At 34.7% G+C, this 15,935-nt stretch overlaps 2 protein-coding genes across 5 annotated transcripts; both read left to right on the top strand.

Annotated features, from left to right (window-relative positions):
• Nucleotides 1-961: 961 nt before the first annotated feature.
• On the top strand, nucleotides 962-1,336 carry LOC122583284. Its single transcript, XM_043755705.1, has one exon. The coding sequence runs from the start codon at nucleotides 962-964 to the stop codon at nucleotides 1,334-1,336; it is 375 nt and encodes a 124-aa protein (XP_043611640.1).
• A 7,614-nt stretch (nucleotides 1,337-8,950) lies between these two features.
• Nucleotides 8,951-15,731, top strand: LOC122581589 (DNA-binding protein DDB_G0278111). 4 transcript variants are annotated; one of them, XR_006321020.1, is made up of 9 exons: nucleotides 8,951-9,079; nucleotides 10,113-10,178; nucleotides 10,263-10,312; nucleotides 10,806-10,870; nucleotides 12,629-12,720; nucleotides 13,202-13,273; nucleotides 14,947-15,007; nucleotides 15,179-15,276; nucleotides 15,382-15,731. XR_006321020.1 is itself a non-coding variant. In XM_043753827.1 (8 exons), the coding sequence occupies exons 1-7, from the start codon at nucleotides 9,077-9,079 to the stop codon at nucleotides 14,983-14,985; spliced, it is 387 nt and encodes a 128-aa protein (XP_043609762.1). In that variant the 5' UTR covers nucleotides 8,951-9,076; the 3' UTR covers nucleotides 14,986-15,007; nucleotides 15,382-15,731. The 4 variants fall into 4 exon arrangements, 2 of the variants coding, with proteins under 2 accessions (XP_043609762.1, XP_043609761.1); XR_006321019.1 differs by having other exon boundaries at nucleotides 15,217-15,276; XM_043753827.1 differs by lacking the exon at nucleotides 15,179-15,276.
• Nucleotides 15,732-15,935: the final 204 nt, after the last annotated feature.

A 15,935-nucleotide genomic window follows, 5' to 3' on the forward strand; every position in this document is an offset into this window, starting at 1 on the left:
GACACCGTCACCACCACCAATAGTACCATCACCAACACCACTAGACCGTCTTCCCCACCACCGCCACTGCATTGCGCGGGTACCATGCTCATTTGAATTTATAATAGTCTTTTTCCTCATAATTCAATGATAAGTAATGCAAAACTAAATACAAATGGTCCAAACTTATTTTGAATCGTTGTCTAACCCATTTTATTATCACCTCTATTACTTAGTGCCCCAGTTAAATAATTTTTCTAGATTCATGGCTATGCTTTCGGAAAATGTTTGCTCGTCACGTAAGACTTTTTTTATTTTTATGTTTTTCTATTTTAAATATAATATGAATGAACCAAAACATTTAGATCACCGAAGTGGATGGGTCTTTTATACATAGCTATTTTTTTAATCTGTTATTACATTTTAACTATGTTACATTGTATCACATCGTATCGAAACGAGCCAAAAATGAGCCTACCCTTGGAAGTTGGAACCTAATTTTTGGGAACTAGTAAATTACAAAATCCATATCGCAAATACGTCTCGGAGCACCATTTAGATGATTATGCATGGGACGACACTATGGCATATTCACATGCCCAATGGTAGTTTGTATATAAATTTTGGGAAGCCCATTTTATACTTGATAAATGCCGCACCTTATAAGTCGTCTAACCGGCGTCGGACGCAGTAGAAGCACAGGACGTTAGTAGCACCGGCGGCGTCTAGCCGCGTCTGGTGCTACTACTTCTAGTTTTAGACGCACGAAGAAGAGAGAGTGGGGTCCGAGCTTTGAAAAAAAAACAATTTTTTACTTTTGTTTTTAAAACTAACGGCTAGTTTTGTTAATGTTTTTTTCTTTTTTTTTTTTTCAAAACCCTATTTATCCTCAACTTCACACTACCATTTCAAATCACAATTTATTCCTTTCTACTCCTTTTCATCTTCCATAAACCATTTTACATAACTCATTCCATTCACAATGTCTAGAAGTGTGTGGACTCAATCAGAAGATCTTTGTTTGTCAAGGTGTTGTGTGATGAGGAGACCGAACCCTGTTATGGGTAGGTGTGAAATGAGCAATCCCGGCGTCTCCTTTTGGGATGACGTTACTGAAATGTTCAACGCAGAGACTAATGGAGGAGCACAAAGCAAGGCTCAACTGCAAGGTCACTGGATGAAGATGCAGAAGGAATGTAAACAGTTTGAGGCAATTTGGACACGGTTGATTGCACAAGGAGGCAACGGAGAGGATGAGCAACATTATGCAACGGCGCATCAGATATATCGGGAGAAGCATGGGAGGGGATTCAGATACGAGCACACCTTCAGGCAGCTTATCTTTGTTCCTTTTTAGTTGTTCACCTGATCATGAAGTAGACTTTTTAGTTTGATTAAGTGTGCTTTAGTTTTTTTTAAGTGTGTTTTGTTTGTTTGAAGTGTGTGTTGTCTTTTACTATTGTAATGTTCTTAAGTATTTTAATAAAACAAGTCTACTTTAATAAAAATAAGTTTATTCATAATTTTGATAACATTACAAACGGAAATAAAGAAAAACGTACAACATAACATTAAAACAACCTACTTATTTCTTCTGGGCATAAACTGCTTTGGCAAAGTTAATGAATTCATCCAAGGTGATGACCGCACAAGCAATTTCTTCTACAGTTTCTTGAATCTTGTCATACTTCCCCTGCAAATAAGTAAAGTATTGACACTCAAGCTCAATGAAATGCCCTGTAACAACCGTCTTAGAAATGTAGTAAATAAAATCCACAAATTTTATCTAAGTTCTTGACGTGCTTTAGACCTAAGATATATGCTCACTTGAAGGTCAATTCAATCTTAAATCTTGAATTATAAGACGAGTTTATGATTTATAATGACAAAATACTAGATTTCGAGTCGTAAACGATCGTATTTAAGGAAGTTCTAGTCCAAAAATGTTCACAAATAGTCCCTACATTTATTAGGTTCATTTAATATTGGAAACCTATAAATACAAGATCTTAGAGAGGGAAACTCATTCTTCCATCTTCTTCATCTCACCTCTCTCTCTCTAAAACACACACTTGCAGCCACCATTTTCACACACAAAATCCATCTCTTGATTTTGGGTCATTAAACCAAAATTGTTTGTACTTTTAGCTTCCTTGTGATAATCAAAACATATTTCTAGCATCAAATTTAAGGTAACAACAACAAATTTTGAGTTTTTGATCAAAATAAAAGTGTACCTTTTCAACTTTATGTTCTTGATGATTTGGTCCAATTTTGATATGAAAAACGTGTTAATAGTTAATGGGTTTGTGTCTAAATGTGTTTAGTAGCCTTTTTGTGAACAAATTTGGGTCATAACATGCTTTAATCTACAAAACCCATTTTTGAAAATAAGGGAAAACTTGTTCTTGATGTGCCACACCTTAATCATGTTATAGATGGTCCTGAAATCGTTAAAAGTGTTAATGGTTAGTGTTAGTATGTATATATGTACTAGTTTGATGTTATAACGAGTCCCGGAATCGATCTAGATCTTTGTGTTTGGATTAAGTCCAAGTTTCAGCCGTCTAGGACCTTAGAACGATCCTGATGGGACGATCTTGGTCCCCAAGATCATCCTGGGCAGCCTCTTGATACTTGATTCTTGCTCGTTTGTTCTCGTGTGATGTTGTGATGTGTTGGAACGTTTATTGGGTAACTGATCCTTTGGATTGGTTTAGCTCAAACACTTGATCATGAATCAATCTTGTGCACTTGATTCTTGCCTAGGAAACTAGGGCGATCTTGGGTTCATAACCCCTAAGACGATCTTGCTAAAACGATCTTGTGTCATAGAAGTCTAAAACGATCTTGGTTCACCCTTACCTTGAAACGATCTTGATCAACTTGAAAGCTGAAACGATCTTGTACACTTCTTCTAGACTTGGAAACCTAAAACGATCTTGAGCTAAGTTAACTAGGACGGTCTTGAGGGACGATCTTGCAGGACGATCTTGAGCCCTAGGAACTAAGACGATATTGAGCTAGGATCAGAGGGACGATCTTCAACAAACCCTAGGACGACTTTATTCAATCATAAAACAACTTGTATTAGTTCCATAACATAACATACTTGCTCAATTAACACTAAACCAAGATCATAACATCCTTCTCATACGATTACACACCTTAAAGTCTACTTTTTAACTTCGAGCTAGTTCATGAATCGATCTAAAGCAACGTACATTGTGCAAACCCTAATTGAGCACACTTAAAACATGTTCTATCTAAATTACTAAGAACAAGTTCTATGAACAATTAAATCGAGTTCTTAAGGTTAAAAGATCAATACTAAAGGCATATACAACTCAATATTACGATAAATACTTATGTGTGAGTTCAAAGACGTTCATTTCGAGTCCAGTTCATGTAAAACACTTTGGAGTTAAAACGTTCAAAGATCTTTAAAGGACCAAATCATCAGTTCATCAAGGATCACTCAGTGAATAATTTATCACAAGAACTAATACATGTATTCATCTATGCTCAAATAACTTGTGATTAGGTTGACGTCAAGACATACTTGGATTCAATAGATATATCTTACTTATATCTGTGCTCATACTCTATGTTTATAAACTACGCCTGTAGCATATCACTGTGAGTCTTCGTAGCCCCTTTTTCTTTACTTACATTTTGGGGTGAAAGGAATACTACTTATGCTTTTATACATGCCGTAACTGCTTTTACTATTCTAAGGTTATCTGACTACTTGTTACATGTTAGCCGGTCCTGTTAAGGATTGTGTGTGCTCGCATTATACATATTAGCCGGTCCTGTTAAGGATTGTGTGTGCTCGCTTATACATATCAGCCGGTCCTGTTAAGGATTGTGTGTGCTCGCATTATACATATTAGCCGGTCCTGTTAAGGATTGTGTGTGCTCGCTTATACATATCAGCCGGTCCTGTTAAGGATTGTATGTGCTCGCATTATACATATTAGCCGGTCCTGTTAAGGATTGTGTGTGCTCGCTTACTTATGTACAAGTTGGTCACTAGCCACTACATTCTACTTTATACTTGTATTCTATTGACGGCATAAAACGCTTTTATACAACTTGTTTATATACTCAAACCTACGAACTCACCAACCTTTGTGTTGACATGTTTAAGTATTCTTTTCAGGTAATCAAGCTAATTGTGGCTAGGATTGGTAACATGGGACTCTTAGCAGACTGCAGGCTAGGTTTTGATGTTTGCATGCTCTGGTTATGCTTGTTGGCAATATGCCTAACCGTTTCCCCTGCGTGGGAACTTATCGTACTTTTATTTGAATGCTTGGTTGAATTTGTGTGAGATGACTACTATTATGCTTGTTTGGTTATGAAATTTACTATTTATGCATAATGTATGCACACATTTAGTATTCCTATGTAACATCCATGTGCGCGTGTGCTTTATCTTACATCCCGAGTTTTTCGCCTTAGTCGGGGTGTTACATGCCCAGAACATGACAAGTAGTGGGCCAATGAAACGGCTCACCGTGGAATAGGAAAAATGTCAATCAAAGACAACGAAGAGTAAACGTATCATTATTATGTATTTTTTGTTTTTTCTTCAGTACTGTCTTTTTTATTATTGTATGAAACGACTCAACTCGAATTGATAGAAAAATAAAGAATTTTTTTTTTAGAGATATCCCACTGCACCGCAGTGGGAGGGTGCATTCCTCACTGCGCCGTAATGGAAACAAAGCATCACCCGGACCGTAAATTCCCAATGCGCCGCAGTGGGAGTGCTCATGCCCACTGCGCCGCAGTGAGAGTCCTGTACAACAACAACACCAAATTTTATTTTTGACATTCGATCAACTTACAATTTCCAACCCAAAACCAAACTTCATAATACAACATTTCTAATTTCAAATAAGTTTTAGACTTGGAAATAAGCATAACAAAAGTATCCGTTTGACCAAGCATTCATTTTACAACCAAATGTGTCATCTACCCATTTTGCCAAATAACCAAAGTCAAACTATAAAATTAGAAATTTTGGCATGACCCATTCGTAAAATCATCATCCAAACCTGTTACGGATTATGAATTTTACCAAAACACATTTAATCATGATCAATACATCACTACTACAAAACGACCCATTGAAAAATACCCAAAAACTCGGGTCTACGCTAGACATCATAATATTTTTTTTTCTTCCAAAAAGACATAACAAGGGTACAATGAGCCGATAGTTCAAAGGGGGTCATTAAGGGTCCTAATACCAATACCATTATCCGCATTTAGCTAAAGCAATCATATCCATTAAGCAACTTTAACTTCAATCTTTAGATTACTTAACTTTCTTTCACATCCGGGACAACCTATAAAAAGGGTAAACAACTAAAAAGTAAGCAAAGCTTAGTGAATAATCTTGCATACGTTTATACAAACGAAGGAGAGCAATGCTCAAGGGACTGTTGCATATGGACTATGACACCGTCGTGTCATATCCATAATACTCACCCTTGGGCTAGGCATTACATGGATCCATATAAGCAAATGATTACCATCACAATCAAATATATCAATAACAAATGCTCCACATGAGCCTATGGCCACCAATTAGGCCTGTAATCAAACTCAACCATAAACATGGGACTTAACGCCAAATCAATTACCACCATGAACACACTCAACATGAATGGTAATTGACCCAAGGCATATATAAAAGTATGCAAGAAAACTCACCTCCTCCGTGACAACTAAAATCATAAATCAACAAGACAGCAAGTACACAATACGTATGCATCAACCTAGCAAGGATTCACAAATAAATAGAATGTCATCAATCACATACAAGGTCTCTTAGCCACATTCAATAGTATCTTAGCACCAAACCCATCATTTACAATCTTATATTAATCTTGGGCTAGTTCACATAACATGTATCTCTTATATCATTTTCATATGGCCAAACTCACTTTCATACAAAAAGTATCATTTTCATATTTGACCAAGCTGCCTTCAAACAAGCATAACTCAAGTTCTACTTACTCTTTTTACTTGATTCCAGTGGCCAAATTTATAAGACACATATATCTACATTTTATCTTTAGTGACCAACATGTGAATTGTCTTTCAAAGATGACTTCTGGTCGTTTTAAAAACCAACACTGCTGTTGTTTTCATTAACAAAACAGTTTTGACCTTACTGACTTCAAATGACCATAACTTGAGTTCTACACCATATATTGACCTCATTCCAGTGGCCAATTCTTCTTAACACATTTAGGTACATTTTATATTCAGTGACTAAGATATGAATTAACTTGCAAGAATGTGTTTTACCCGTTTTAATGACAGACATAGAATCAGTTTTGCTGAAAAATCAGCATTGCGCCCCTGAATTCAAAAATTTATATCTAGAGTTCTACTTCGTCTTTTTAACCCATTCCAGTGGCAAAATTTACTTAACACAATAACCTAATTTTTCTTTTTAGGACTCGACAAGTGAAAATTCTGTCATGGGGGTGTTTAACTCGTTTCAAACTCAGGGACAGAATCTGTCCAACTTTGTTCTTATTAACATTCAACAAAATCTATCATGCAACCCAACTAAAAACCCCTAAATTGGTTAATCTAAAGAACCCTAACTTGTATTATATAAATTAACTCATTTTTATGAAAACCCCCAAATTTCCCAATTCAATTTAATAGCAAGAACCCTAATTTTCTAAAGGAAATCAAGAATTAGGTTAAATGAAAATTCATTACCTTCAAGATTAGGAATTGGAATTTAGAATGAAATCATGATTGTCTTCTTCTTTCTTCTTCCTAATTTCAGCCCCATCACTACACTTAACCCTCACATTTCAATTTCTTAGATGATGGAAGATTATTATTATGATCAATCTTTGAAGAATTTCTTAAATTACTTGGAGAATTAGAATTAATGTAAAGATGGAATGAAGAAAAGATGAATAATGAAAAGGGTTGGTGGTGGAATTGTGATTCAACAAAAAAAAGAAGTGTCTGGCAACTTTTCTAAGTGCCATGACCCAAATGGGTTTTTGTGGGTATTTTACCCGCTATCCGCAAAAGTTCCAACTAAAACAATCCCATATTCAAAAATAAAATACTAGGAAACTATTTTAATGTCAAAATTATAATAGATGTTAATTTTCATTGGCTTAATAATTTAGAATGTTACATTGTAGTATCTTTTATTTTTAAGTAATGTAATGTGTTCTAATTATAATAAAATGTGTTTGTTTAGTTTTGTGAAAAATAAAAAATGAAATAATATAGTAATGGATGAATAGTGTTAGAAGTGGGTTAGAAGTAGGGGTTATAAGGAGAGGGTGTTCTTGGTGTGTCTGGAAGTGATGAATAGTGTTAGAAGTAGGTTAGAAGTAGTTCCTTATAAGGAAAGGCCTAAATCAACCTGGTCCAACAATATTTTGGGTTGCTGTCTTTGACCATATTTAAAAGTGACACTTTTAAAATATTTTTTACCGATATATCACGAGAATAGTCTTATAATAACTTCGAATAGACCAAAACATATATTTTTTTTTATAACAAATTCGACTTTAGTTTTCTATATATATCGGTAGTTTGATAAATTCTCCATGGTATGAGACATTTAACTTTTGAGACGTGTGCGAACTGTTATTATACCCTTAGTCTCTAAAGGTGTCTTCCGGTTACAACCTCTAGCATAGTGTCCGCTTGGATCACACTTGCTAGGATTCGAGCTACAACACACCATCTCTATCTCTATTCTTAATAAAACAAGGTTCCTTAGCCTAATGCCTTCTAAAATTTTGCCAAGTGGCAACATTGCCCTTTCATTAGCTTAATTTTTGTTTAAATTTTGTTTTAACGTCAAAATAAAAAACAAAAACAATTTAACGTTTTCCCAGCTGAATTTAACGCTAAAATTTTGCCAGGTGCATATGATATTATTATTTGATGAGTTTGCAACACCTTACAAGGACCGAGTTCCATTTATATTTTATGTATAGGGCGAACACTCAAAGATGTTCCCAGCTAAATTTAATGTTTTCCTCGGAAAAATATTTGCTTGGAGAATCAACGTATCAAAATACAATATCGAGCACAAGTCTGATTTGTACACAGTTTACAAGTTCTCAGATAATGTTAGTGCTATTGAGGCTATACTCCATAGGGCATTAGGTGATAAGGTATTTATCAAATATAGTACCACGTAACACTTGAAATTAACTTTCTTTTAATTCAATTATCTTAACACACATTATTTAAACTAATTTAAAATAGAATGGCTCATCTGATGTTGATCTCCAAGTGTTGAATGAACTGCCATCAAGTATTGGGCTTAACAGAGAGGTACAACTTATTACATGCCAAACTTTTATTATTGAACCTTAAACTTAAACACGAAAACTGTTATACATATATTAAATTATTTCTAATTTTAAACATAAATAGGATGTTGTGTTCGGGACCAGTGAAACGGCCGGTACTGCCTCAAATTCAGGTTCTAAAAAAGTTGTTGAACATGAAGATGTAGATGATGTTCATAAAATGAAAGTTCCAAAGCTACAAAACTAATTCTCATAAACACACCTCCTACTTGAAGAACCCATTTGATGTTTCATATTTTCTTTAAATGTTTTACCTTTTACATTTTTTAGTAATATATTGTTTCGCTACAATTTTATTTTATTGATTTCATGGAACTTCGAGTCGCCCAAAAAACTATGTATGGAATCATTATAGGTGATTTAATTAAATATTATGGTTAATTGGATAAACGCACTTACAAGTATTTCAATATATAAAATTTTATATATATTTTGCTACTCATACCCGAGTATCACTGGGGTTGATTAGCTAGTTCTAAATAAAATTGAACCCAACCCTAAAAATAAAAGATAAAACATCTTGTTGACAATGAAAATGAAAGTATAAAATTACACATTTTTCTTTTTAGGTTGAAAGGAGAAAATATACACATTCGAATATGAAGGTTTTTACATCAAACACACGCTTATTATAAACGCCATCTTCGGCCCTCTCTCCACACTTTTACACACTCTCTCTCTCTCTCTGCTTAGATTCTGCTGAACAAACGATGGTAATCTCTTTATAATTTCTTCATTTCTTTTTAGCATATCTATAGATATATGCGTTTGTATATGTTATTGGCCGTAGAAAGAATCTAGAAGACCACAAGCTATATTTAGGGCAACTTTTTGATGTTGGAAAACAAAATTGCTACTAGATCATTTAATCAAATAGGATGGAATTCTGCAAATGTTTCTTGAAGAATTAATTATAGGAGTGATTTTTTTAATTTTAATTTAAAAAATTATAATCTGTTGTGTCTAATAATAGCTGGATTTTTAGATCGAGCTCTAGGTTTCCCTTTTTTGGCTTGGCTTCACCTTGTCGTTGAGAATTTTTCAAGGGTTAAACCCTAGGCCGGAGGTCCTTTTGGAAGCAGCATCTCTATGTTAGGGTAGAGGTAAGACTGGCTACATCTTACCTCCCCCATACCCTGCTTAGGCCGGGATTGAGTACCGTTCTCGTATGTTGTTGTCGTTGTTAATCTGTCGACTAGTATATATTCATGTAATAGGGGCTTCTTTTTTATATATGTTATTTAGCCATCTCCAAGGTAGTGAAACATCCTCACAAGAGGTAGGAATCTCACTGTCAAAAATTTGGGGGTGGCCAGGAAAAGGGTTCGAAATGGTAATGGAGATACCTCGGTTAGGCTATGTACATCTATTTCCCCGAACAGGAAAAACCTTTCTCTCCATTTACCCGTTTTAATTATTTCTATATTTGGTATTAAGGTGAAGATAGTGATGTTGGACTATTCATTCACTATGAGTTTTATAATTTAAGTTGATTATGAAGCATTGGAGATCTCTAGGAAAGTAGGAGGATGAAAATCTCTCATCTTTTGTTGTTTCAACTCCGAGCTTACTGATCTTTTTGGTTTCTCATGTACTGAATTTTTTGGGATTATAATTTGTGAAGAAATGGTATTCTAGTATTCTGTTTGTTTGGTTTTAAGAATTAGGTTATTTTCGTATTTGTTAGGTATAATTGTTTCTGTCTTTGGCTGGTTGCTTAAACAACAATGATTGGTTGTATCACAGGCTGACCCGGAACTAGAAGCTCTCAGGCAAAGAAGAATGCAGGAACTAATGGCCAAACAAGGCGGTGTAAGCGAAACTTATGTTATTTGTCTTATATAATTTTAAAATGTTATCGCAGTATTATTTACCATGGAACTTGCCTATAAACAGGGAAGTCAGCAAAATCCTGATCAGCAGAAGGCTCAGGAAGAAGCCAAAAGGTTGTTTATCTTCTTAAAGTTGTCACATCAAATAAAACAAAAACTTGAAACTAAATGCAAAGGCTTTGTATTATTAGCCGAAGAAAATTCCCAGGCTACAATTTGGAGCCCTGCAAATAAATCAATGTAGATGTGAAACAAGCCCAAGATTGAAAGAAACCAATGCATCCAAAACTAAGTGACAAGTTGTATCCTAAATGACATCAATCACTTAATATACTTATAACTGAAATAATATCTGACTATTTTGCTACTGGTAATTTTGCTTAGTATCTGGGAATAACCATTTAGGTAAATTGAAGTTTCATTATTGTAGTAGCATTAGAGAATGTTACCTGAAACTCTTTATGAGTGGAATATATTATATATATCATAAATATCTTAACCAGAAGGATTACTTAGCATGTACTTTGTTACAGATAGAGTGATTACTATATGCTCTTATGGCTTTTATAACTTTATTTGCTCTTTCTGATTTGAACGTCGAATACAGTGAGGCAGATGAGCGAAGGCAAATGATGCTCAGTCAGATATTGACATCTCAAGCACGTGAAAGAAGTAAGTTGTCCTGTATTCGAACGTCTTATATATTTTTATGATCTAACTATTTGAAGTGCAACGGATTTTTTGCCCATGTAAATTTTATAGGCTCAATAAACTTAATCTAGGAAATATCTACTAATATGTATGAGATTGTCAGTTGTACAAGTTATTGTTATTTGCTTATTTGTTTACTTGAGGCTGATCTGCTATGACACGGCTAGGCTTGCACAGTTGCACCACAAACTCACTAATATTTTAGTGCTACACGTTTTCTTTGAAGATAAATATGTCGTGGCCAAGGTTGCAAAACTCGGCCGTATACCTGGAATAGACTCGTGTTGGTAGGTAAACAGGTCAACTGTTTTATAAGGGGTCAACATCCAAGTCAACAACCTCCCATTTATCTGGCGGAGTAGCTCCTGGATCGTCAACTGATCCCACCATCGTGGCGGTGACCGTGACGGCATTTGTGATAAACGGGTTTGGTGAATAATGATGATGTACTGTGTTTAGATTGATTTAAGTGATGTATGGTGGTGGTTGTGAGATCGTAGAACAAACCTAGAGTCTTAGATTTTATCAGTTTCAGCAGGAGAAATATATAAAAGGCAATTATCAATTTATAATAGAGATGAAAGATAAAAAAAATGGGAAACTAAGAATCGAAAGTAGAGAATGAAGATGATAGGGTTTGAGAAGGGGAAGCATGGTGCCTCCCTACCATTGCACATGTCGTAAACATCCCAGTAGGATCGAATAAATGATTAGGATTCCCATCTTATTCTTTATATACTCCTTCATGTTCATCTTTTGTCCCTGAAGTTCAGTAATAGAGCAACAACCTTTCTCTTATCATCTTTCTCTTGATTATACTTCAAGTCCCTATACTTGAAGTTTCTATTATATTTATAATTTTCTATTACATATAATTTCTAAAATTATTCTTTTTATATTAAAAAAATTCCAAACCAGTTACTCCCGAGTTGAGTCCGTGTCTCCAAAAACTTCGACTCCCGCCTCACCGAGTCGAGTCCGAGTCATGTGCTCTCCAATCTTGGTGGTGCCTAAACAATAACAAATACTTTGTGACTAATAACCTTGCACTCATATTTGACTTGGATATTTGATTGTAATTGTGAAAGCTTTCAGCTACATATGTGGAATATTCCTACAAGGCTACAATTCTGTACTTGATGGAGGAAGAAGGAATGGGATATAACAATAATTGTAGATAGACAACCACTATAATAAATACAGATTTAGACTACCTTAACATTTTACATGATATATACCTAGTTCACTATAATAACTAGGATCCAGAATTTTGTCTTTACTTTACCATGAAAACTGACTACTATATAATTGCAGAAATTGCATGTATTTATCATAGATGATTTTGATAATTAAAATCAGAGTTACCAATAGAAATAGAATTGACATGATATGATGTCTTCTTGTAACACCGACATATTTGTATTTTTAGTACTTATATAGAGTTATGTATCATAATATGTTGTTTGATATAATCTGGGCATAACCAGTATTGAATGAATTGACATTTTTGGTTTGATAATAGTAAGGGACCTAGGCAATTTTAGAATTATATTTAAATCTTAACAAGGATAGCTTATGCTGTTCACTGATTCACCAATGGTGGAAGAATTGTAACTACCTTTGCCTTCTTAGAGATGTGAAAGATTTTGTATGTATTGAATTTGTACGTGTCCATTGAAGCCTTTTCCTTTAATTGAATGTATCATTTCATATATACAGTTGCTCGGATTGCTTTAGTGAAGCCTGAGAAGGCTCGAGGAGTTGAAGATGTTATACTAAGGGCTGCCCAAATGGGTCAAATTGTTGAGAAGGTAGCTACTTCACCTAATTATATTTTTTAATTTTATCTAGTTTTGTTTTGGGCCATGGCAGCCAGTGCTCCCATTTACTTCTTAAGGGGTCAAACGGAGCTATGCATTGCCTCTAATGGATGCAAATTTAGTTTACATAAAGTTGCCCGAAGTCTATCTCTATTGCCTAAAACCTCCTACAGCATCTTATAAAATATTTTGATTGTTATTGAACTACTATTTACTTGTGTAGTCATAGTCGCGACGCTAGTTATCATCAATATGGGACAAAACTAATTTTGGTCAACTGAACCTGACCCATTTCAACCTGTACAAAGATTCCCAGTTTTCACCAATCACCCAAACAGCGTGACCCTCCTATTTTGCCACCTGTAGTTTCGTTTTCACAGTTGAGGTTTATTGATGTGTGGGTTATACACTTCAAGCTACTATACGTATGGAAATCTCATATCTGTGTATTAATCTGTTCGTTTATATGCAGGTTTCTGAAGAGAGGCTCATATCATTGTTGGAGCAAATTAACACCCAAACAACCAAACAGACCAAAGTTACAGTAAGTTTAAACTTCATAATAGTTGTAGTTTCTTCTTATAGTAGTTTTTGTTTATGCTTTAGAAGGATTTGGTTATTGCATTAATAATACAACTGATATCATTCCTGTGTGTTTTGGATGCTCTTTACTTTGGATATATCTTTTCTGTTGTACCTTGAGGGGGCCAACATATTTGGGATAATTAGAGTAAAAACCCAACTTCTAAACTCATTTAAGCATGAAACAAGTTGTATCCCACTATCCCTGTAAATTAATATAATGTATGTTTTGTCAGGAAAGTAAATGACCATTTACAGTTTTACACCTTTATTAATTTACGGAGATTTCAGACATTTTTCACAGGTTCTATATGAGTAGAGTTAAAACAATATGAAAGAAAATTTCAGTTTTTTAATACCAGTGAAATTTGTTGAAATGTTGTGAAAAGAATAGAAAACATCCTTATGACATTCTGTTGAACATGACGTTCTGGCTACTGTTTCTTACGAAATATTAAAGCCAGCGCTTGATTTATTGTTGGATGAGTTTAGGTGTGTTTGGCTTAGCTATTTATGGGGTTTAATAGCTTGCTTGTGTTATCTTAAAGCTAATAAGCTCCTTGAAAGTGACTTTTAAAATAGCTTAATAAGGTTAAAATCCCTAAGCCCTTTCATATGGCTATTTGATAACACATAAGCTAAAAAGCTTAAGCTCACTCAAACACCTCCTTTACTATAAAGCGGAGTATTTTGAAAAATTGGATGCATCATGCATGTTAGAAATCATGAATGTGGTGAAGAAAGATGAGATCGTGAAAGTTAAGAGGGTGCTAGGTTGATGGATTTAGAAGTAGTAATGATCATGATTATAATTGGAACTGGTTGCTATCTGCTAGGCTATAATACATTTGGCTTATTGCCGAAAATTGGGTAGTGAAGCATTATCTAACAGATTGAAGGAAGTGCTTTTAACTTTTTATTGCATGACCCCCTGACCCCTGTTACCTTTACCATTTACTTTCCCATAGAAGGTTTGCAAATTAGAACAAAATGTCAAAATTGTTGCCCGTTTGCCTTCTTGTTCTATGTAAAACTTTTAAGTTAAATGAAAAGATATATATATATATATATATAGATAAAATGAGTCCATCTAAAAAAAGTCCATGTAACTTACACATGTGTAAGTTAACTCCAACCACCCCCATGATCATCTCCGACCACTACCGTGATTTTCCGGCCACCGCATCGCCGGAAAATCATGTGTAAGTTAACTTACACATGTGTAAGTTAACTTACACATGTGTAAGTTACTTACACAGGTGTAACTTACACATGATTTTTCGGTGGGCCCGTCGCCGGAAAGTCTTAGTGTTTTTACAAAAAAGTCTTGTATATCGTAGTAGATGATGATGGTGGTGTGTAAGTTACGAAAATCAATGGACTTTTTTTGGACTCTTTTAGGTGGACTCATTTTATCTTACCCCTATATATATGTATATAATATATATATATATATATAAAACAATTTATTATTATCAATATCTATTAGGCAGCCTTTTCAAAAGATGTTTGTTTGTCGAACATCTCTGTGAGTTATACTATTTCATTATTCAAATATGTCCAGGGTAAATACTAAATAGACTACACAACTGAAACTGAAATTGACTTTGTTTGTGTTTGCTGTTTTTCCCTCAGATTCAGAGGCGTCGGAGTGTGCTTGACGATGATGATTAGGCTATTTCATGTAAATTTGTTGGTATGTTTGATGGTTATTATCAACTCGATTACTTATCCTTTTGGCCTTTTGGGTAGTGTTAATTTAACTTAATAACCTTTGTTCGGGCCACCATGTGTGTTTTATGCTTTATGCAGTTCTTCTATTATTATTTGTATACGATATTATTTATTATTTCTTCACTTTCTGCAGCGTATGTTTACATGCACTGAATACTCAATTTGTGACAGGGTCATTTCTAAACACCTCTTAAGATCTTAATATTCAAGTAGATACATGTTTTTTTATTTGTAAGCACGATCTTACAACTATACTGTAACCTTTGGTTATTTTTTGAGTTTTTAGAGTGCTTTTTCTCATTTCTTCTTGGCATTATGTATTGTTTTGTGCCTCAGCTTGGTCTCAAGAGTGGAGGATGTTAAGAAGCCAGTGAACCCATTCGTGGTCCTTGCACGCTTTTTCATTGGTGCACTACGTCCTAGTCCCTGTTTACATGTGGCTCAAGGACCAAATAGTTCCAAGGTCATGAGGTTATATGGTGTATTATGATTTGTTAATGGTTGTTTACATTGGTTGTTGGTATCTGGTCTTTACTGGCAAACCCTTGAGGTTAGGTTATATGGTGCATTATGGTTTGATGTTATGGAGGAATAGGGTTGATTGATCCTCCAAACGCAACTCTATTAAGAACGTTAAGTGATAAGTTGATTGACCCTAATGGTGAAGTTAGACTATTTTTAAGTCAGTCCAGCTTTTTAGGGTATTGGAACAAAGACCACATATTAATTTGACGCTAACGTGTAAGGGATTTGGATTAGGAGTTATTGGTCTATTGTTTGAAAAATGGTGTTGTATATGGAAGTTGACATTGCTGGTTTCGAAGTTATTATGATGTTTCCAGTTAACCGGTTCCTCTATTTACCAGACGCTTGTGAAGAATCGACATAAG

The sequence above is a fragment of the Erigeron canadensis genome, chromosome 9, assembly GCF_010389155.1.
Source record: "Erigeron canadensis isolate Cc75 chromosome 9, C_canadensis_v1, whole genome shotgun sequence".
Classification (NCBI taxonomy): Eukaryota; Viridiplantae; Streptophyta; class Magnoliopsida; order Asterales; family Asteraceae; genus Erigeron; species Erigeron canadensis.

Bases quoted from the DNA above. Each gene is read 5' to 3' on its own strand.
- LOC122583284 (XM_043755705.1), top strand. From the start codon at position 962: ATGTCTAGAAGTGTGTGGACTCAATCAGAAGATCTTTGTTTGTCAAGG.
- LOC122581589 (XM_043753827.1), top strand. The intron at 10,313-10,805 runs GTTGTTTATCTT...CGTCGAATACAG, and splicing joins GCTCAGGAAGAAGCCAAAAG to TGAGGCAGATGAGCGAAGGC. The intron at 10,871-12,628 runs GTAAGTTGTCCT...TCATATATACAG, and splicing joins ATCTCAAGCACGTGAAAGAA to TTGCTCGGATTGCTTTAGTG.